Source organism: Aotus nancymaae, unplaced genomic scaffold (assembly GCF_030222135.1).
Source record: "Aotus nancymaae isolate 86718 unplaced genomic scaffold, 86718_ANA_hifiasm-v0.15.2.pri h1tg000020l, whole genome shotgun sequence".
In the NCBI taxonomy this organism is placed as follows: Eukaryota; Metazoa; Chordata; class Mammalia; order Primates; family Aotidae; genus Aotus; species Aotus nancymaae.
Window position 1 is genome coordinate 56,274,088 of NW_026988432.1, and position 23,451 is coordinate 56,297,538.

The following is a 23,451-nucleotide window of genomic DNA, read 5'->3' on the forward strand; positions in this document are numbered from 1 at the left end:
ATCCGGGCCCCACTCACCTTGGGCACAACCAATCAAACGCCTCCACTCCCTATAAAACCCCACATCTGAGAGGAGTCCATGTGACTTTTCCAGCCCCTCCTGTCAGACCACAGAACCTCACCTGGGAGCCTGAATAAATTCCTTCACATTGGATTTTTTCCTGCTGGCCTCAGTTTCTTCACTTTAAACTCAGCGAGAACAAATCTTACATACCCCAATGCCTACCAACTGATGAAAATGAATAAATAAAATGTGGTCTCTCCATGTCATTAAATATTATTCCACATTAAAAGAAAATGAAGTGGCTGGGTGTGGTGGCTCATGCCTGTAATCCCAGCACTTTGGGAAGCTGAGGCGGGTGAATCACCTGAGGTCAGGAGTTCGAGACCAACCTGGCCAAAATGGCAAAGCCCCATCTCTACTAAAAATACAAAAATTAGCCGAGCATGGTGGCATGTGCCTGTAGTCTCAGCTACTCAACAGGCTGAGGCAGGACAGTTGCTTGAACCCAGGAGCGGGAGGTTGCAGTGAGCTGAGATCGCACCACTGCACTCTAGCCTGGGTGACAGAGCAAGATTCTGTCTCAAAAAAAAAAAAGAAGAAGAAGTAATACTGCTACATGCTACAACATGGATGAAACTTGAAGACACAAAAAGCCAGATACAAAAAACAACACATGATGTGATTCCAATGATATGAAATGTTCAGCACAGGCAAATCCATTGAATCAGGAAGTAGCTTAGTGGTGGTTGAGGATGGAAGGGTGAGAGGGAGTTGGAGGGAAATGAAAAGTGACTGCTAATGGATACAAGGGTTCTTTCTGGATAGATGAAAATGTTCTAAATTGATTGTGGTGGTAATTGCACAACTCTGGATTTACAAAAAACTGCACCTTACATGTGTGAATTTTATGATATGTAAGTTATATCTCTATAAAGCTGTTATTAAAAATAATGGAGGACCACCACCTGGCCTGTGAGGTCACCCCACACCACATGCATTTGATCAGGCTTGCCGTTTTATCATGAGGTTGGGCATGTGACCACATGGATATGGATTTATAAGCATTCTACCAAGACAGACAATTGTTGAAATGTTGAAACCTATACAGTTCTTTTACTTGAAAAAGGCAAAGTAGGGTAGCCCTAGTTTAATTTCTCCCCAGCCAGAGTTTATTAAGAAATATAGAGTGTAATAGCTCAGATTCAAGCCCTCCCCAGCAACAATGGAAGAACGAGGTTTTCTGATAGCTGTTCTCTCAGGAGAATGGGGGAGTCAGGAAGCAGGTGGCAGGTTCTGAGCCCAGGCTGAAACCAAGAGGCTCCACTTGCTCCTGCCATCCCCACTGCCCTCCTCCTCAGGCTTTGTCCCCAGAAGGAGCTTCCAACCTCAGTGCAGGCTTTCAAATCAGCTCCTCCAGCAAGTGATTTACTTACCCTTGGCAAAGCAGTCACTGATTTTCATTTTATCTCATACTACCTTTATGATGTTTTGTTTTAGCCTTGGTTCATTGCTGTTTAGTTTTTTTCCACCAATCATAAATGTCTCCAATATTGTACTGGTACACTTGTGAAGACATAGTTGCTTAGTAATAAGTGCTTAGCATCTGTACCCAACTGTAAATTGCTGCAGTTGGCAATAACCAACTAATTCAGAAGATCTAGATCAATTAAAATCAAGAAAGTAATAAACCACACACACACAGTGAGAGAAAAATAATTCGTTGCTTAATCATCTCAATGCAGTGAAAGGTGGCAGCATGTGTCGTCAACATGAGTGTGCCTGGGATTCCTCGGGGGGCTGGGAGTTCACTGAGACCGCACAGCAGGGGCTCGGGCTCTGTTCTCTCCCGACTGACCTTTGGATCTCAGCGCACAGATGCTATCAGTTACACCAGTCAGAGCCAGCGACATCTCGGAGTCACAGATAAAAGTGTCTTGTCTTTCGTATCTTTCTTCTTTCTCACTTCATTCCCATTGTCACAAGTCCATCACCAGCTTATTCACCAGTGACAGTTACAGCCCTCTTCCCCTAGCCCCCAATTTCCACTTTCTCTTCTTTCATATAAAACCATGTAGTAAATTAGACTGCTCTGTGAAAAGGCTTTCAGAGACCAGGCATTTTAATCAACTCAAGCTGAAATTCTTTTGCCTCATTTTCTAGCTCGCTAGCCTGGCCCATTCCCTGCACCTGCACCCTGTGCCCTACAGCTCTGGCCCCAGCTCCAGCCCCAGCTCCAGGAAGGAAAGTTTTTGACTGTTTCTCTTTCTCAGTTCTTTCTCTCCATGCCCACCTGCAACCTGAGCTAATCCCTGCCTCTCCGTGTGTGCTCACCAGAGGCCCGCACTGCTGCTGCGCTTCTCTTTGTCCTTTCCGTTTTCTCTTGTCTGGACTCATCTTTACCACAAACCCGACTTGATAAACTGACTTGGATTATCTGCTACTGTTCCACGTCAGTCACTTTTGTCCTCTTAAGTTGGCTGTAGCAACCTTGAGAGCAGGGGTCATGAATCACTATTCTGAAGCCTCCCCAGCATCTATTGTATATGAGGTCCCTAATAAACACAGCATCTCATGACAGTCTATCACTTGATGATGGATCCCAGAGCTGAGTGTGTATGTGTTTCCCTCCTTGAATGGGCCCTAGTTCATTTCCCCATGGGGACAGGCACTAATAATGCTCCTTGTTGCTACTGGTGTATCTTCATTCTGTTTCCTCAGCCTTCATTCTGTTCCCACTGTCTGGGGACTACCTCATTTTAATTCTTCTCCCTTAAACATTCATCCCTCTTTATTGCTTTCTCTGAATCACAGGTTCCCCCACTTTCTGAAGAATTAAAAACTTCAGAATCTGGCTCCTTTATCCTCCATTTCCTTTCAAGCATTTCTCAAACTACAGTAGAGATATATTGATCTTTTTTCTCCCCTGCTAGACTGGGAGCACCATCAATATTGGTGCCATATCTTAGCAATTCAATCCCAGGGCCCAGCATCAGGGCCAGGATGCAACAGGTACACAACGTATGCTGTTCAATCTCGTCCCTCTAACTCTCATTGTAAGGCCCAAGACTCAGGCAAATGGTAAGAACACATTTCTTATTCCTACTTAGAGTTAACTGGTTCACAGGACTTGGCTGGGGAGTCCCAGCAGGGTGGGCTCGGCACCATGGCCAGAGGGTGACGCACTCTCAGGCTCTCCAAAGTGCAGGTTCTAGACACTCCTATCACTCTGGGGACCTCTGCTTACAGTAAGTTTCTCCTGGGATCACATTCTCCCTCAAGCTTTTTAAAAGTTGACCCCTTCTTACCTGCTTTCTGGGAAGAAAAGGGGAGATGGGAAAAGACTTAAAAAAATATGTTTTGTTTTGTTCTTGAGACAGGGTCTCACTCACCCAGGCTGCAGTGCAGTGGTGGATCTCAGCTCACTGCAACCTCTGCCTCCTGGGATCAAGCAATTCTTGTGCCTCAGCCTCCTGAGTAGCTGGGACTACATGTGTGTGCCACCATGCCTGGCTAATTTTTGTGTTTTTAGTAGAGGCAGGGTTTCACCATGTTGGCCAGGCTGGTCTCAAACTCCTGACCTCAAGTGATCTGCCCGTCTTGGCCTCCCAGAGTGCTGGGATTACAAGTGTGAGCCACTGCACCCAGCCAAACTTGTTAATTACGAAAAGTTTGTGTTTCACATTCTCCTTTCTGAGTTTCTGCCTTACCATTTGAAATTTTTCTTTCCCAATCCCAGGTGCTAAGATCGAAAGTTCTTTAAACTTCTCATCTTTTTGAAACACAAATCTCTTTAAAACAATTCGCTGATTTCAGTTTGATTTTACAGAAAGAAAGCAATCTGATTAAATAATTCACCTTAAAGTACAGATGACTATTAGTAGCCATCATCATTTCTAAAATTTCCTAGTGTATTTGTACTTCAAAAGAGGCCTATTATCTTAATTATTTTTAAGCAAAAAATAAAACAAATTCAAGCAAGGGTACTATTTTGAAGCAAAAGGACCTTCCCAGTCTTTCTAAAGGAGTAAATGGTTACCTATGGCCAGGTGCAGTGGCTAACACCTGTAATCCCAACACTTTGGAAGGCCGAGGTGGGTGGATCACTTAAGGTCAGGAAATCCAGATCAGTCTGGGCAACATGGCGAAACCCAATCTCTACCAAAAAACATAAAAATTAGCCTGGCGTAGGGGCAAACACCTGTAGTCCCAGCTACTTGGGAGGCTGAGGCAGGAGAATCACTTGAACCCAGGAAGTGGAGGTTGCAGCGAGCACAGATTGCACCATTGCACTCTGGCTTCGGGGACAGAGTGAGACCATGTCTCAAAAAAGAAAAAAATGAAAAATACAAAACTTAGCAGGGTATGGTGGTGGGTACCTGTAATCCCGGCTACTAGGGAGGCTGAGGCAGGAGAATCGCTTGAACCCAGGAGGTGGAGGTTGCAGTGAGCCAAGATCACACCACTGCACTCCAGCCTGGGCAACAGAGTGAGACCTTGTCTCTAAATAAATAAATAAAGTTACCTAGACCAGCCCTAGTTAGAGACTTCCAGGACCTTCAGGGCAGTTACTTGCTTCCTTCAATCTTTTCCTTCAGACACTAGTTCTCTGGCCCTCTGCCCCCTCCCAATGGTTCCAGTTTGTCTCCTTCCTTTCTCAGACCTTCCATGCTCTGTTCTGCTTTTCCTGGACTTGAGCCTGTGTGCTGTAACTTACTGCTTGATTTGGGGTCAAGGCTGTGTCTCCCCAGAATCTGACTATAGAAAGTGTTCTCAGCCCCCCCACAGGCACATTCAGGGATCAGCTTATCAGATCATGAGCTTTGGTAGGATTTAAGAAAGCACCTTGAGTGCAATGCACACTTTAAGCACTCAAACTTGTTGCTCTTCCTTTCTCAAATACATGTTGAGCTGAGGAATTGTACCAGGTACAGTGGTGAACAAAACAGACACCATCTCTGTCCTCATTCAATTTACAATATAACAGGGAAAAAATATACTTTTTGACAAAGTCAGGAATTATAAGTATGCAAGGAGATGCTCACTCCATTCTTCCTAAGTCCCTGGCCCTTGAGAACTAAACAAGATGGCCTTATTCCCCAACCCCAAAGCCTGTAGAACTTCCTGCTATGTCCAGCCCTGTTTTCCTCCCCTCCCCTACCTCACCTCTTCCCTCGCTTAGTACCTCAGAAACTCCAAAATCTTCAGCTCTCCTCAGCTGTGAGTGTACCTATATCCACCCAAGTACTCAGCAAGGAAAAGAAAGACTTTCAATTTATCAGAATACACCCTTTCTAGGTGTTTGCAATTAAAAATAGAAAAAAAAACCCCAAAACCCAAAAACCCTAATACACTTTCTCTTCCTTCTTTTTTCCTTCCTGCCCTCTTTCCTTTCTTTCTTCTTTACTTCATTCTAATGCTGACTTCAGTTTTCAAAGTGGGGTTAACTATTTCCACAAAGGCAGAGAGGGAGAGAACTGACCTAATGATTTCCCAGCTGTGAAAACGACTCACTCACAAACTTGTTAAATATATGGATTCCCACTTTACAGAACCACGCTCTTGGAGGAATGAAAAAAGCCCCAAGAAACAGAGGTCCACTGGATGCCTTTTTGTGTGTATGGATTCTAATACTTGAAAACTAACCAGATAAGATGAGGAAGTCACAGCTCCCAATGGGCCATCTTCTCAAGAAGAGGCACAGCTAAAGTGACATTCCTCTGTTGGTAACTGGTGGATTTATGATTTTTGTCCAATATGTCTTTCACTAGCATGAGAAGTACCAAGAAAAATTTCATATGATAAACGTAAACAGATTAATGAATTGAGAGAAACTGCTAAATTGTCTTCAGATTGTTAATGGAAACATTATGCTTTCTATTAAATTTACAGACACCTGCATTTGAATAATTAACCACTTTTATGAAGCTTGGAGAGAACAGAATCTTCCATGTTTGAGTCTAGTGATCTAGAACAGAGTTGTTCAAAACACACCTAGAAAATGCTTCAATACTCATAGAGTTACACGAAAAGACCTTATAGCTAAGTAGAATTAGTCTTGAGATTACTAAGATTTGTGAACAAAACTAATGCAAGTTTTCCATCTGACAATTTTTGCCAAATAACTTTTACATCAGATACCTAGGAAGATATATCCAAAAGGAAGTTACAAAATATTTATTTTGAATTGTTGAATAAGGATAAGGAAGAGCAAATAATAATATATTTTAAAAATCAGGCCAGGCACAGTGGCTCACGCCTGTAATTTTGACACTTTGGGAGGTCAAGGTGGGTGGATCCTGAGGTTAGGAGTTCGAGACCAGCCTGGCCAATGGTGAAACTCTGTCTCTATTAAAAATACATAAATTAGCTGGGCATGGTGGTGCACACCTGTAGTCCCAGCTGCTCAGGAGGCTGAGGCAAGAGAATTGATTGAACCCAGGAGGCAGAGGTTGCAGTGAGCCAAGATCACACCGCTGCTCTACAGCCTGGGTGACACAGTGAGACTCCGTCTCAAAAAATAAATAAAATAAAAAATTTTAAAAAATAAAAATAAAAATCAAATGCAGTGGCAGAAGAGATTCTTGAACCTTAAATCACATTACATAGATGCAAACCCACAACACTGTATAGCCTAAAGAAACCTCTGAAATCATCTACCCTAACCCTTTTATTTTGCAGAAGTGGTTACTTGAGATTCAGAGAGTTTATATCATTTTGCAAAATTCACATAGCTGGTTAATGTGTAGCAAAAGAAATTCTGATCTCCATGCTTCCAATTCAGAACTCTTTAAATAGACACACACACACACACACACACACACACACACACACACACACACAGTATACTGACATACACATATGAGAGTACCCAAATGAAGTACTGAACTCATTATGTTTTTTGTAAAATTTAATTCCCCATCTTTGTCTTTCTCTCTTAGTAAATAATGAGGATTTATTGTGCTAAGCACTTCGCTTGTATTAGTTCATCTCCACAATGTCCCTGAAACATTGTTATCCCTCATTCCATAACAAGAAAATTTAAAGACTGGTGGTGCAAATTTACTTAAGGTCATTTGGGCCCTCCGAGATCTTATTCACGGACTTCACTGTTTATCAGAGGTACATTTCAGTCTATCAAGAGGGGAACAAATAGCAAAGGCTTCTGAACCACATTATTTTATTACACTCTTTGTGAATTGTGCTTTAAATGAACATAGCTGCTGTTAATCAGCAGAGTGGCTTCACATGGCAGCAGTTTAGTAATGGCTGTGGCCAATGGTGTGCACAGCACATGGAAGGATATTGCCTTCCCACCTTCTTTTACTGGTTTATATCAAACAGATTCTCACACCTCGTCCCCCAACCTTTTCTGTGGGGAAAGGAAAGGGACTTCATACAAGTTCTCTTCACTTGCACAGATGGAGAGAGGTGGGGGTAAAGGGGAGTTCCCAACCTTATTTGGAAACCACTGAAGCTTTGCCAGTACTGACTTAGAATACCACCAGACAGAAGGAAGAGAGGGCTCACAGTGCATTTGGCATGTAGTGCCCTCTATTGTGCCTGTGGAAATTCTGCAGGTGAGAGAGGAGGCAATTTGTAGGGTTGGCTATTTTTCTTTTATGCAAATGCACTGCTGTTAGAAAAATCTATTTTATTACATGTGAAATTCCCAGAGGCAAAGGCCATGTCTCCCTTCTTTATTGTCCATGGTGCCCAACACAATATGGATAGGTAGTAAATGTCACATCACTTTCATATGGAGGACTAAGAATGACACTTTGCCAAGAGTCCTGCTTGCTTCCATTTCTCAACAAGTCTCACGAAGTGCATACATCTCCCAAGAAAGGGGAACTGCTGAAGGCCTGCATCTCTTCCCAGATTTCCATTAACATTGCACTCATTTCTCCCCTGGGCTATTGGACTCCTCCGCCCCCAACTGTTTTACTCGGTTCTTACTCACACCTGCAGAATTTATATGTGGATCCCTGACACCCTACTTCCTATCATTTTCAGCACAGAATGGGAGCTTCTAATTCTACATATACTCTATGACTCTGGGAAGCCTTTGATGAGGCCTCACTACCAGCATGGACATCTTTAGGAAAAAATTTTTACTTCCATAAAGATGTTTTTTATAACTTTTGTTTTCCAAGAAATTGAAACAAGATTAATTAATAAGTGTCAATGTTGGCAAATAAAATGGTCAAGAGTGGGGATTTTGTTTTATCTATCTTTGTACCACAGTTCATGGCATAAAGAAGGCATTCAGTGAATGTCTTTCAGAATTATAAGTATTCATATTTCCCCTCAATTATTTCCAAAAGCAATTCAATCATAAGACTTCTATGTAAAACATGAGGTGGGACAGTCATTACATCCTGATATTTCTTATTAGGCAGAGTGCAGTGGCTTACACCAGTAATCCTAACACTTTGGAAGGCTAAGGTAGGAGGATCACTTGAGGCCAGGAACTTTTTTACTTTTTTATTTTTAAGATGGAGTCTAGCTCTGTCTCCCAGACTGGAGTGCAATGGCACAATCTTGGTTTATTGCAACCTCCACCTCCCGGGTTCAAGCAATTCTCCTGCCTCAGCCTCCCAAGCAGCTGGGTTTACAGGGGCCTGCCACCATGCCTACCTAATTTTTTTTTGTATTTTTAGTAGCGATAGGATTTCACAATGTTGGTCAGGCTGGTCTTGAACTCCTGACCTCAAGTGATGCACCCCCTTCAGTCTCCCAAAGTGCTGGGATTACAGGTGTGAGCCGCCACCCCAGATGCCAGGAATTTAAGACCAGCCTGGGCAATGTAGCAAGACCCTGTCTCTACAAAATAATAATAATAATAATTAATCAGGCATGATGATATACGCCTGTATTCCTAGCTACTCAGGAGGCTGAGGTGGGAGAATCACCTGAGTCCAGGAGTTTAAGGCTGTAGTGAGCTATGATCATGCCATTGAACTCTAGCTTGAGTGAGAGATTGAGACCTTGTCTCTAAAATAACTAACCAAACACCCAGTTGCTTTCCAGAAGGGGAATAATATAGTTATCTCTTACATAGTTAAACTGCTGTGGAAGTTTAGATTGAAGGTTTAGATTTAGGTTTAGATTGAAGTTAGATTGAAGGTTTGCGACCTTGCATGTAAGCAATAACTGTACTTTTATATTTTCCTGTTTCACAGAATGAGAATGACATGTTAGAAAGGTTATTTCAAATATTAGCGATTATAGGGCATCTTCAGGCCTTGGGAATAAGAATGCCATCTGGATTTCTGCCAGAACCTTTGCAGACCTCTGAGTTTGATTCTCTTGTTTTCCTGACAAGTCTAAATTCCTCCACCTTTTGCAGCATGTGAAAGAAATTGATCTGTGCATGAAAATATTCACACTTATAAAAAAGTACAACTACCAGAGTGTATAAAAAGAGGAGCATGTGTCAATCAGGGCCAAATGTCAGTATTCAAAAACCTATAAAAGAATAAAAATAAAATATCAGAAGAAGCAGAAAGCGTTTATAGTGATGACTCAGATCAGGAGACCAATTTCACAATGTTTCATGTGGCAAGAGCTGTATTCACTAAGATTTGGAACTTTAGTGTTTTTTTTTTTCTTTTTTGTTAGTTCCTCTTTTGAAAAAAACATTTTTTTCTTCAAAATTTGCTTAAGACTATAGAGAATACTGAGCCACAAAACAAAATGAATTCTGTTCATTCATTCACTTCTCTATTATGCTGATGTCTTGTTTTTGATGTCTTCTCTTTTTACAAACTGTCAAAAACTAGAACAGCACCTTGTAGCTTCATTTATAACAAAGTCACAATTAGGAAGTAAACTTGCAATTATTTTACAAATAAACTGAATTTTTAAATTTTATATAAAATAATTTTGGCTGGGTGCAGTAGCTCACGCCTGTAATTCCAGCACTTTGGGATGCCAAGGCGGACAGATCACTAGGTCAGGAGATCGAGACCATCCTGGCCAACGTGGTGAAACCCCATCTCTACTAAAATACAAAAAATTAGCTAGGCGTGGTAGCACGTGCCTGTAGTCCCAGCTATTTGGGAGGCTGAGGCAGGGGAATTGCTTGAATCCAGGCAGCGGAGGTTGCAGTGAGCCAAGATCACGTCACTGCACTCCAGCTTGGCAACAGAGCAAGACTCCATCTCAAAAAATAAAAATAAAAATAAATAAAAAAATAATAATGTTATACATGAAACAAGTTATAAATAATAATATATCAGATTATATAAATAACAATATAAATTAAGTTGCTTTTTAATAATTATTGTATAACAATATTACATTTAAAATATAATATTACATTATATATTATAGATAGTACTGTTACGACTAATAATAATGGCTGGAGTGCTTAATTCCTCACCAACTGTTCCTCCCCAAACAATGAGTCCAAGCCAACTAGAGGCAGCCCATTCCCTCTCTACATAAATAATTTTGAAAAGGACTTGTTGGTCAATGAGATGACAGGGTAAGTAGACAGAAGGCCCCTGGGAAAGCTGCTTTTCCTCTAAAAAGAAGTCACTGAAATGAAGCCTGGACCCACTGCAGCCACCCTGTGACCATTTGTGCCACTTTTCATTAATACATACATTATATCCACCTTGTATGGATTATGTACGTATTCTGGGTGCAAGGCACAACTCTGAGTATTAAGTCATCTACTTCTCACGATAACTCTACAGGCAGAAAGCATAGTTATCCCTATATTCTAGAGGAGGATGCTCAGGCACTGAGAGGCTAATTTGCCCACAGCTACTCACTTGTAATTGGCAAAGCTGGAAACTGAACCCAGGTAGTCTGACCCCAGCATACATTCTCTTAGCCACGATGACAGGCCAGCTCTCCATGGAAGCTGCTCTGACCCTCCAGTATGCTACCTTCCTTAAAAGTATTATTCTTTACTAATGGCCACCAACCCTTTACATTTTTTTAAATGTCCTGCAAGAAAACAGACTCCTGGCCAGGTGTGGTGCCTCACACCTGCAATCCCAGCACTTTGGGAGGCTGGGGCCATGATGGTCATTTGAGGCCAGGAGTTCAAGACCAGCTTAGGCAACGTAATGAGATCCCATCTCTACAAAAAATAATTTCAAAAAAAATCAGCCTAGAGTGGTAGCATATGCCTGTGGTCCCAGCTACTTGGGAGGCTGAGGTGAGATGGTCGCCTAAACCCAGGAAGTCAAGGCTGCAGTGATGGCACCACTGCACTCCAGCCTGGGTGACAGAGTGAGGCCCTGTCTCCAAAAAGAAAGAAAAAAGAAGAGGAAGAAGAAGAAGAAGAAGGAGATGAGGAGGAGGAGGGGGAGGAGGATGAGAAGAAAGAAAAAGAAAAGGAAAGAAAATAGACTCCTTTGGAATTCCCTGAACAAATTACTAGGCTGCTGCAGGGCAGAGAATATAGGAGGTAGGGCAGTAAGATTTTGATGGAGGGAGGGAATAAGGTGAGAAGGATCGGAGAGAATGGGGACTGCTGGGCTTCACAAGGGGAGACCTGGGGCAACACCAAAGATGGAATCCCAGGGCCTGGGAGAGACAAAAGAGCAGAGTGGGAGGGTTGGGAGCATGTCAGCAGTTTAAAATAGCCACAATTTAGTGCAGACCTACTGTATATGTGGCCCCCATATATATTATGGTTTTATAATTGATATATCCTACAAAGAATACACACTATATTCTTGTCACACCCATTTCACAGATACACAAAGTGAGGCTTAGCTGGTAAAAGACAAAACCATTATGTGAAGCAGGACTGTCTGACTCTAAAGCCTTGCTTCCTGGGCACCACCTCCCCCCAGACCCACCCCATAGTGTACACTGAACACCAGGAGAAAGTGAGAGGGAAAAAGAGACACTCTAGTTCACAACTTTGCAGAGGACCATAGTTATTTTTCTCAAAATCCATGGCCCAAGGACAGCTTTCCTCTTCCCAAGGGGCCTCCAAATGAACAACTCAAATCTTAAGGAAAGTTTCAGAGTTCATCTGTCTCAAGTTGCTTGGAGTTGCTACCAAAAGGGAAACTCTTTCCCACTCTGCCCCACAACAATAAACATTGGAAACAACCTAAATGTCTCCATGCTGTCTTAACCAAAACAGCCGAGTAGGCTTTTTTTCTTTAACTTTTCCAAAAATAAAAACAAACCACATTCAGTTTCAACCCAATTGTTGGAAAAACAAATTATTCTCCCCTTCTCCCTCCCACAGCCCTACCAGGATTCATAAGTGAATGAAAACCAGGGAGAATGGGGAGGAGTTGATGTACTTTAAATGGCTTGAAAACTCAGGGCTCAAGTGTTCAATACAACACATATTGTGAAACTGTGAAATATGAGACCATATCAACAGCTGCTGATTTAGTCCAGGCACATCTATGATGACATGCTTTTCCACTAAAATTCTGGGATGCTTCAGTATGGCCGTGTCTGTGAGCTTCCGAGTCACTAGTAGAGCAGAATGAACACTGAGGCATGAAATCAGGCTTAACTCCAACACTGGCCATGCCACAACCTTGGGAGCTTTGGCTCTCACCTGCAAACCACAGGTAATTCCTACCCCAAGGGTTTCTGGGAGAATTCAATGAACTAATGGGTGGGAAACCACTTGGTACATAGTAGATATCCACAAAGGAGTGTTTAATGGTTTCTTTTACATGACTTTCTCTTCACATGGTCTGAAAAAAATCATAATCACATGGGAACGTGGTATTGAACCATTTTTTTTTGCCGATGGGCAGGAAAGACAAGGCAAGGAGGGTCTGATCTAACCAGTGAGAAGTCCTCTTCGTGAAAAGAAGGGAAACCTGGGTGCACACTGTTGGCAAGGGAGCCTGTGGTTATCATGTATAGTGATAAAGATGATGAAATCTCCTCAGGTTATATAAAAAGCAGTGATGGCCAACGAACTCCCTGTCTCAGCATTTAGGAGCCCCACCTGCCTGCTTGGAAGCAGAGGATAAAGGGGCTGGATGAGCTACTCTGGACTCCCCTTCCAGTTGGGTCTGCCTGAGAATCTCTTTGGCACTGAGTTCCCCCACATGCCATTTTGATACCGTATTCTTATAAAATCAGAGGCCGGGTGTGGTGGCTAATGCCTGTAATCGCTGCATTTTGGGAGGCTGAGGCGGGTGGATCACCTAAGGTCAGGAGTTCGAGACTAGCCTGGCCAACATGATAAAACCCCATCTCTACTAAAAATACAAAAAAATTAGCCAGGCTTGGTGGTGGGTACCTGTAATCCCAGCTACTCAGGAGGCTGAGGCAGGAGAATTGCTTGAACCCGGGAGGCGGAGGTTGTAGTGAGCCGAGATAGTGCCACTGCACTCCAGCCTGGGCCACGAGAGCAAAACTCTGTCTCAAAAATAAAAATAAATAAATAAATAAATAAATAAAATCAGAAATACCAACTCTGCTGGATTTGCAAAACCACATAAATGAAACTCTCCACTTAACTTGATGCAAATGGTTTTGGACATTTCAAAGAAACCCCATGGGGAGCACTGGGTCCCACTGTTCCCTTGCCCTTCACTTTCCTCCCTGTGTCAGTCCTGTGCTTCACTTAGAAATGTTTGGAAAAGGTGCCTCTGGAAGGACAGCCTCTCGCTGCGCTTATTCAGTCATTCCCCACAGGAAATGATGGAAATTCCTGGCATTCTCATCAGGGAATGGGTCAGCCTTCTGCAGGGCTGTGGTGAGAGGGATGCCTGGAGCCCTCCTTGTTGTCGGAGATCAATGGCTTCAAGTCAACGCCTTCTCCAAATCAGAAGATAAAGCCAGGCTTCCAGGAAGAGTCCCAGGAGAGGAGAGACAGGCAGCCTGCTTCCCCTAAGCCCAGCAACAAGAAGTAGAGGCATCCAAGTGTTTATCTGGAGCAGCTTCCCAAAGAGAGTTCAGCATCTTCTTGGTAAACTCTTTCAATCCCTTGGCAGTAAAAGCAGACACCATGTGCCTCAGAAAGAACCTTCCTTTCTGGCTACATGGTTAAGCATATTCGTGCTGTGATTTTTCAGAAGCCTCAGTAGTCCCCTATGATTTTAGACATTAGTTTCTCTAAAGCTCTTGGCAAGAAACAGCTCAATAATTTAACTAGAGCCATGAATTTAAGTTTCCATATGTTTATCTCTTTGGTGGCTGGGTTTGGAAAGAGGGCACGGTGATGGTAAGGCATGAGGCAGGGGCATTCAGGGGCAGGGCTGGATTCTCTTCAACACAGATTTCTCATGCTGCTTCGACAGGCCTGGCACTGCGTGGCCCAAACTCTTAGAAATATACTTGCTAATCTGCAACTATTTTTCGAGGAAAGAAAGGGGAATGTTAAAGCCTGGCTTGTTTGAGGCTATAGCTATAGAGAGGCCTATGAAGTTGTGCATAAACAAAACTATTCAAGGACATGCTTCAAAGAACACACTTACTGACCTCAAAGGAAAAGGCATCTGATACCCTGTTTTGAACCATAACCCCTAAATAATTTTTTTTTATTTTTAAATTATTTTTATTTTTATTTTTATTATTTTTTTCAAGACAGGGTTTCACCATGTTGGTTGGGCTGGTCTTGAACTCCTAACCTCAGGTGATCCACCTACCTTGGCCTACAAAGTGCTTGGATTACAGGCGTGAGCCACCACGCCCAGTCTCCCCTAAATAATTTTTCAGCAATTTCCTTAGAACTTTCCCACTTAGTTTTTACCAAAAACTTGAATTCTACTCCATAGAGAATGCTTCCTTTTTCTTTTTTGTTACCATTTCAGTTTGCCATTTTTCAGATCTTTTTCTCTCATAGCTATTAATAATTCCTATCCCTGAGCCCCAAAGAAGCAATTCTGTCAAAGCTTTGCTTGTAAAATACAAACAACAAATGTTTCCAGCTCCCCACAGTTGCTCACTGGAAACCTTTAACTCCACCCGTGATTTTCAAAGGCTGAACCACGTATCTCTTGCTCCTCCATCATCCCAACTTTGGACATCTATTATCATAGCGAATCAGATTCCCAAAATAACAGAAGAGAATCCATTTCGACCAATCAATGAAACAAAGTCAGTCTAGCGCCCCCCAGAGCGCAGAAAGGGAGAATGCAGGCTCCAGAGGCAGGGCCCAGGCCATGCGGGTGGTACTGTGTCTCTTTCCCTTTCTGCTAAGTATAATAATAAAGGATTCTAGAGCCATGTGTGAAGCTTTTAATGAAAACAGTAACTGGGAAATAAGTAGAAAAATATCACTTTCGTGGTAGTATACATCACATCTATGGAAAATAAAAATTAATATACTGATACCTCGTGTCCCAGAAAGTGAACTCTGCCAGATTGTAACTATAGTTACGTCCCAATTAGCTCTGCATACTGAGGCCAAGAAACGCTGACCCCCGAAGCCTGATTAAAGCTTGAAAATGCTCACTTAATTAAAGTGGCAAAACCGTCAGACCAAACTCCATCTCTTCTTTAGACACCTGTCCAGAACTTTGAGAATGGGGCTGAACAAGCCTGGTATATGGAAAGACTGAAGAAAAACAGAAGACCTAGTTGAGACTAAACTGCAAAAATGAATCCCTGAGTAAACAAGGGCTGACTGTACTAAATACAATACCATATGAGATCATCGGAGAAGATCGTGGATTTTGCTCTTTATTGTAATAATATGCTGAATTTAAAGAAGCACAATATTATTATGTAAACAGCCTTGACTTCATGTAGCAAACACCTCTGAAAAATAACTCTATATGAATAACTTTGGAAACAAGCCTACCCAGTAATGATTTGCTAAAACAATGGCCCCTTTGCCCTGTGAATAACTGACCTCTGCCTCATCTGTAGTCTAAATTTGGGTTGTGTTCATCATACTTGCATAAGCAATATGTACCTAAAATTAAACAATAACTAGACCCTCTATGTTATCGAGTCTATTTCTGAAACTATAAATGGCTACAATGTTACCATTTTTTCAGAAGAAAATCACACCTTTACATTTCTTCAGGAATAAGTTTTCAGATCTGTCACACTTTGATACTGTGCAGTGGCTGTACCAAAATATGGAGAGAGTGCTAACAGCCCCAGATCTCAGGGGAGCGATAGTACGGTCTTGTGTTTTTATAGTGCTGTAACTTCAAAGCACTTGTCCATCTGACATCTCTCTTAACCTCACCGAAGCCCTGTGAAGACTTTGGCAGGTTCACTCTGCTGGTTGGGCAGACATACCATCTGGGACCCACCGAGTTTAAGTAGCTGCTTTCAAGACACAGGACTGATTGGGGCAGGGCCTAGAGGGTTGACCTGTCCCTGAACACCTTCCGCCTACCACCTTACTATCAACCTGTTGCATGGAAGGGACGTGGTCTTCCTTTAATGGTTAAAGTGGAGCCATGCCTGAAGAAATGGGTTCTTGGGTTCTGCTGGATTCAATTGGCCACTTCTTGGGAATGGAAAACCCATTTACCTTCTAAAGAATCAGAGTCCTTGCCCTATAACCATGATGAGGCCTCCCCAGTGGGGCTGGATTGGGTGTCCAGTCCACTGTAGGGTTCCAGAGCTGCAGGGTCCCCCTCCACAACACGGAAGTTGAAAGGTCACCTCCACTTCACTGCTGAGCCGTTCCCTAAAACAACCCTATGCTGAGAGTTACAAGAGAATCTTCTAACCCCAGCTCCAGCTAACTTGCTTCAGCAAGGACATAATCTATCTGAGCCTCATCTCCCTTATTGGTGAAATTAAAGGCAGAATTAAATCATCTCAGGTGGGTACAGTAGCTCATGCCTGTAATCTCAGCATTTTGGGAGGCTGAGGCTGGAGGATTATTTGAGCCCAGGAGTTCAAAACCAGCTGGGGCAACAGAGCAAGACCCTGTCTCCACAAAAAATTTAAAAATTAGCCAGACATAGTGGCAGATACCCGCAGTTCCAGGTACTCGAGAGGCTGAGGCAGGAGGATTGCTTGAGCCCAGGAATTCAAGGTTACAGTAAGCTATGATCACACTACTGCACTCTAGCCTGGGTGACGGAGCAAGACCCTGTCTCAAAACTAAAATAATAAAATAAAATATAGCAAACATCTCAAAGACTCTTCCATTTGCAAAGATCTACTCTGGCCCTATGCTGGATATCCATCACCTTGCCTAGAGGCTGAATCCAAGAATTCTCAGCATCAGGAATGTCTCTTTCATAGACTATCCCAAGGATTCCCATTTTAATTTCGTCCCTCTCTTCTATGTGTACCACTTGGCCTCATTCTCTTCTAGCCTTTGTTTGTGCTCTCTAATATTTGTAAGTGGTTATCATGTCTCCTGTGAGTCATCCGTTGCAACTCCCATGCATAACTTAACCACCACAAATTAAAACCTGTCGGCAATGTACTTTTTTGTGTGTTTTTCATCAAATCCCCACCCACCCATCTAACTGGTAACATGCTGAGAAATTTATTAAAAATTTTCTCTCAAGGTCACCCTTTCTACAGAGGCTTTCTCTCTTGGGTCTTCATATCTCTGCTGAGTTCCAAAACACGCAGGCATCCCCACATTTATTTTGTCTTATTTTGATAAGTTTTGTTTTCCTCTTTATTCTTGTCTTTCTGTGTTTTTTTGTTTTGTTTTCCTTTATAATTCTTGGTTTCATCTTCACTCTTACTGCTGCCTTCACTGAGTCCCCCCATTCCCCAGGAAAGGAGAACACAGGACCAGGGTCCCATCTCAGAAACATGGAGTCGTGTAGATGACGAACAAGAACACAGAGGAGGGCAACAGGGCTGCACCCGGGCTGCTCTGCCAGGGAACGAATGCAGGAGAGATGAGCTTGGTGCCACTGCGTTCCTATTCTAAAGTCGTATGTTTTCCCAGAAAGTAATGTAGACGTGTGTGTCCAGAAGGAAAAATGCTAAAGCAACGCAGGAGCCAGAGCAGCTGGGGGTTGTTAACTTTAATCAAAGTCCAGCCAGGATTTTTTTAAGCAACAGGAAGTAGATTCATTCACTTTCATTCTCTCTCTCTCTCACACACACACACACACACACACTCACTCACTCACATACACACCCTTTTCTCCTCTGTCCTTCTCCATTTCCTCTGGCCAAACACAGAAACGAGCTGGCGGGAAAACCCTCCAGTCCCTGGACCTGCCTTTGAAACTCTGCAATGACCACTGGCATTTCAAGGCCAAACTGCAGGTCCTGAGAAGCAAGGTCAAAGCAGAGAAGAGCACCCGGTGCAGCAGCCTGGGAAGCAGAGGGCATGTATGAGTTTCCTGCGGCTGCTGTAACAGATTACCACGAACGTTCTGGCTTAAACAATACAGATTTCTCCTCTCATAGTTCTGGGGGCTAGAAGTCTAACATCGGCCTCAGTCAGCTGAAATGAAAATGTGGGAAGGACAGCTCTCCCTCATGAGGCTCTGAAGGAAGAATCCATTAATGCCCTTGCATTTTTGGCTTCTGATGGCCACCTGTATCCCTTGACCAGAGCACATCACAAAAACCTCAGCTTCCGTCCTCACATCACCTTCCCTCTGCAGTCACATCTCCCTCTGCTTCTCTTATAAGGACCCTTGTGATGGCTTCCAGGGCCCACCCAGGTAACCCAGGATCATCACCCCATCTCAAGCTCTTCAACTTAATCACACCTGCAAAGTCCTTTGTGCCACATACAGTAACATTCAGGTTTCAGGATTCAGGGTGCTGTCACCTTTGGGGGCCATTCCTCAGCCTACCACAGAGCACCTGTGTCAAGACGGGTTCCTGGAAGAAGTCTCCCTCTCACTCATTCATGAACACTAGGTTAGGAGAGTTAGGCCTGAGCAAAGATGTTTTCTGAATATCGAAATCGAAAAATTCCAGGTATTTTGCTCCTGTCTTGTCACAGATTTGCCTTTCCCACCACACTCTGTCTAGCAGGCCGTCTCTTTCATATTCCGCAGACCATAAACATCCGATCGCTTCACCATGCCTGGGTGCGGCTCCTGTCCCATGGCCCCTCAGAATTGTGAGAAACCCTCTGCCTGGGACACAGACACTCACTTTCCAACCAAAATTGGACCTCAGAGCCACAAACGCCCATGTGTATGAAGTGCCTGCCAAAGGCCTGCCAACGGTCTCTTGGGGTCTGTAGCTGCATCCAAGATCGACCATAAAGAAGGAACACAGTTTTGTCAGGACTCACCAAACCGCTTGTAACCGAAGGACTGCACCTCCTCCTCCTCTGCGAAGTCGTCTGTGAGAGAAGAAGAGACACCGTGTTAACCCTGGCAAGGGGCACAGAAGGGGCGGAGGGGGTGGGGGCGGCACAGTATTCCACCTGCTCCATTGCCCCTGCTTGTCACAGCAGCTTTCCTTCTGCTGGCGGATCACACCAGGCTTTCTAGAAAAGACTGCAGGGGTCTCCACACTGGCTGCTCCTGCTGCGTGGGATGCACTTCCTCTGTTCTTAATGTGACTCCTTCCAATTCAGGTCTTAGCTAAAATGCAACCCTTTGAGATGCCTTTCCGGACCACCCGGCCACTCCCTGTCATGCTCCATTAATTCAGTGTTTCTCTCTGACATCTTCCTCACAAGTGTGCATGGATTTACTGTTGTCATCATGCTTCCTGCAGAAATAATCAACCATCCAAGGGGTTAAGTTATCTTTAGGCAACTAACCCAAAAGTCCCTGTTTTTAGATGTCTGGGATCTAGGGTCACCTCTTTCACTAACTGCTGCCTCTCAGGGACCAACATAGTTCCTGCAATGACAACCAAACCCTTCCCACCCTCCTTCCACTGGGCAACTGGGGCCAACCGATGGTTTCCCAGTAAATGCATTTCAAAAGGCAGCCTTACTGTAGAAATTCCTAAATGTAGAACCGCCATGGAATGAAGAGATATGTCAGCTGGGCATGGTGGCTCACACTGTAATCCCAGCACTTTGGGAGGTCGAGGTAGGTGGATCACCTGAGGTCAGGAGTTCGAGACCAACCTGGCCAACATGGTGAAACCCTGTCTCTTCTAAAAATACAAAATTAGCCAGCTTTGGTGGCATATGCTTGTAATCCCAGGTACTTGAGAGGCTGAGGTAGGAGAATTGCTTGAACCTGGGAGGCTGAGGCAGTGAGCCAAGATTGTGCCATTGAACTCTAGCCTGGGCAACAAGAGTAAAACTCCATCTCAAAAAAAAAAAAAGAGAGAGAGAGAGAGACGTTTTATCAGCCAACCTTTCTACCAAAAGACCTAAAATCTCATTCCTAACGTGGACATGAGATTCCTTATTGCATCTATAAAGACCTGCTCATCTTACAGTTCTGCCAGGTGAAGGTCTCAGAAGGGCAAGCACTGCACAGACACAATTTCATATTAATTGCACAACTAAAGGACACTTTTTTTCTTTACAAATTTTATTTTAGGTTCGGGGGTACATGTGCATGTCTTTTACATGGGTAAATTGTGTGTTGTGGGGGTTTGGTGGACAGATTATTTCATTACCCAGGTAGTGAGCATAGTACTCGACAGGGAGTTTTTCTTTTCTTTTCTTTTCTTTTTAAATTTATTTATTTTACTTTAGGTGCATACTATATCTGGCATTTCTCCCCATTTATCCCTCCCCACCCCCCGCTGTCTCTCCCCTACCCCCCCAACTGCCCCCAGTGTGTGATGCTCCTCTCCCTGAGTCCACATGTTCTCATTGTTCCACACCCACCTATGAGTGAGAACATGCGGTGTTTGGCTTTCTGTTCTTATGTCAGTTTGCCGAGAATGATGGTTTCCAGATTCATCCAAGTCCTTACAAAGGACATGAACTCGTCGTATTTTATGGCTGCATAGTATTCCACAGTGTATATGTACCACATTTTCCCTGTCCAGTCTATCACTGATGGACATTTGGGTTGGTTCCAGGTCTTTGCTATTGTACACAGGGCTGCAATGAACATACGTGTGCATGTGTCTTTATAGTAGAATGATTTATAGTTCTTTGAGCATATACCCAGTAATGGGATTGCTGGGTCAAATGGAATTTCTATTTCTAGGTCCTTAAGAAATCGCCACACTGTCTTCCACAATGATTGAACTAATTTACACTCCCACCAACAGTGTAAAAGTGTTCCTATTTCTCCACATCATCTCTAGCATCTGTTGTTTCCGACAGGTAGTTTAGTTTTATTCTCCTCTCACTTTCCACCCTCAAGTAGGCCCCAGGGTCTATTGTTTAGGAGGACACTTTTTGATGACAAGTAAGAGGTATCAAAGCCAGGCCTTTCCCGGGGACTCTGTCTGGCTGGGTCCATTACTGCCCCAGCCTATCTTTCTCTCACAGGCAGCTCAGCTCAAAGGCATGTTCTTAGCACTCACCTTGGCAGAGACTGCCAGGCTGTGGATTCAGAGGGAAGTAAGTTATGGTCCCTTATCTTGGCTTTCAAGAAAGAAAAGCATATAGAGGAAATGAAGCCTCTGTGGTAGTCTTTTTCAATTCCCAAATGGGACATGATCTAGCGATATCTGAACCTTGAAATGTTACGGAGAACCCAAGATGTATATCTATAAACACAATGTGGTGAAGCTCAGAATACTTGTTTGTTACAATGTATTTATAAAATCATATGTGCTGCCTAATCCCAGCACTTTGGGAGGTTTAGGTGGACAGATAACCTGAGGTCAGGAGTTTGAGATCAGCCTGGACAACATGGCAAAACCCCATCTCTACTTAAAATACAAAAATTAGCTGGGCGTAGTGGCGAGCACCTGTAATCCCAGCTACTCAGGAGGCTGAGCCATGAGAATCACTTGAACCCGAAGTGAAGGTTGCAGTGAGCCGAAATCATGCCACTGCACTCCAGCCTGGGGGACAGAGTGAGACTGTCCCCCAACCCCCCAAAAAAATCACATGTGAGACAGTGGTTATTTCTAACAGAAAATGGAGAGGTGTGATATCTTTGCATTTCACCATTGTCTCCTTATTCTGAAGAAAGGGAAGAGACCTTGGTTTGCAATCTAGAAGGCCACACATTTATACTCAAAGTAGTGTTCCTATGGCAGGGATTAAAGCTTTAGGTATTTCTGCATGGAGGAACCTGCTTACAACCAAGAGAACAGCAGTGATTGGTTAGCTCCACAAATACACATCAAGCCCATACTCTGTTCCTGCTTTACTTACTAATCTGTTATATTAATGCTTGACTTGGTAATCTGTCGTATTAATGGCTGCAGCCTCATCTATTCTCCATTAAAGGGAAACCCTGACCTGCTATGTCTGCTTAGATATCCATTCATTTGTTTTTTCATTCATTCATTCAATAAACACATGCTTACAACCTAGCAGAATTAATGAGACATGAATCTCAGCATCCATGGCACCCAGACATCAGTGCCCTCAGCCAGCTCTGTCCCTTCCACCACTGTGCCACCTCTGCAGCAGAATTCACTCACGCTCAGGCACTGTGGGCCACAGAAACATCATCGAAGATGTCACAGTGGAAACATAAGGGGAGGTTCGTGCTGCACCCCCAACAGCAAACAGCTTAAAACTTCCCATTGGACATGTCTATTCTCCCCAAAAGCTTCATTTCAGCAGGGCTACCAACAGCTTGTTTGTTTGTTTTCTTTTTCCTCTCTGATCTTTTTCCCATGCAGCATTTACTCTGACTGACTTCTCTCTCCTTCCTGAAATTTCCCTGGGAACTTCAAGTTTCTCATATTTTTGTTATTAAAGCAATTTAGCTGTGTTCTGCTTCTACCTCCAAATTAACATGTCCAAATCCATGAGGGGTTCAAGAAAACAAAGGCCTCACAGGCCACCCATCATAAAGCACAGGGTGGGTTCCCTGCTTCTCGTCTTAACCCTCATCCAAAAAGGATTAGGGATTCTTATAACAGCCACTAAAAGAATAAAACAGTCTCTATCGCATCCAACTCTAAAATTAGAAAATCACAGGAGACATGAGGGGTACAAGTAAGTCACCACACATGACTTCTGACTACAATTATACAGAAGTGCCTTAAATCAGTCTCTCTCAATGTTTTTGTTTTTTGTTTGTTTTTTCGGAGAGGACGGAGATTGGAAAACACTGTATATTATATCCTTTTGTTGGAAATTCATAATGGTTTTGGAACTATCAGAGACTGTGAGATGTGCTAAGAGAAGAAAAAAAAAAACTGGTTAACTGTTTTAGTCAATGTTCTCAAAAGTTGACTTTAGAATCCTCTTTTGCTACCCTTTAGAGTTAGGTGGATTCCGGGCAGGGAAAGCTTGGTGCATAGTTCACTGGCTTAGGTGGTCCCCCAGGCCCACTCCCAGATGTTCCCAGCTGCTCAGTTAGCAAACAGCTGATTCAGGCTGATGGTACCATTGGGTGTTTAGGGACTTGAGGAAGAGGAAGAGGGTAAAGCTGACAGGGCTTGTGGTTGTGGAGATGATTTAGATCAAGCAACAATAGCCATAGGAGAGAGAATGAGTAGTCAGTGTTCCCAATGACTAAAACATGCTAGAGGGCAGAA

At 43.4% G+C, this 23,451-nt stretch overlaps 1 protein-coding gene across 1 annotated transcript in view; it reads right to left on the bottom strand.

Annotated features, from left to right (window-relative positions):
- COLEC12 (collectin subfamily member 12) overlaps positions 1-23,451 on the bottom strand; it is a 178,276-nt gene that overhangs the window by 137,748 nt on the left and 17,077 nt on the right. The window contains exon 2 of the mRNA XM_012445055.3: positions 19,151-19,201. Coding sequence (XP_012300478.2) covers positions 19,151-19,201 — 51 coding nt within the window. The remainder of the gene's footprint in view (positions 1-19,150; positions 19,202-23,451) is intronic.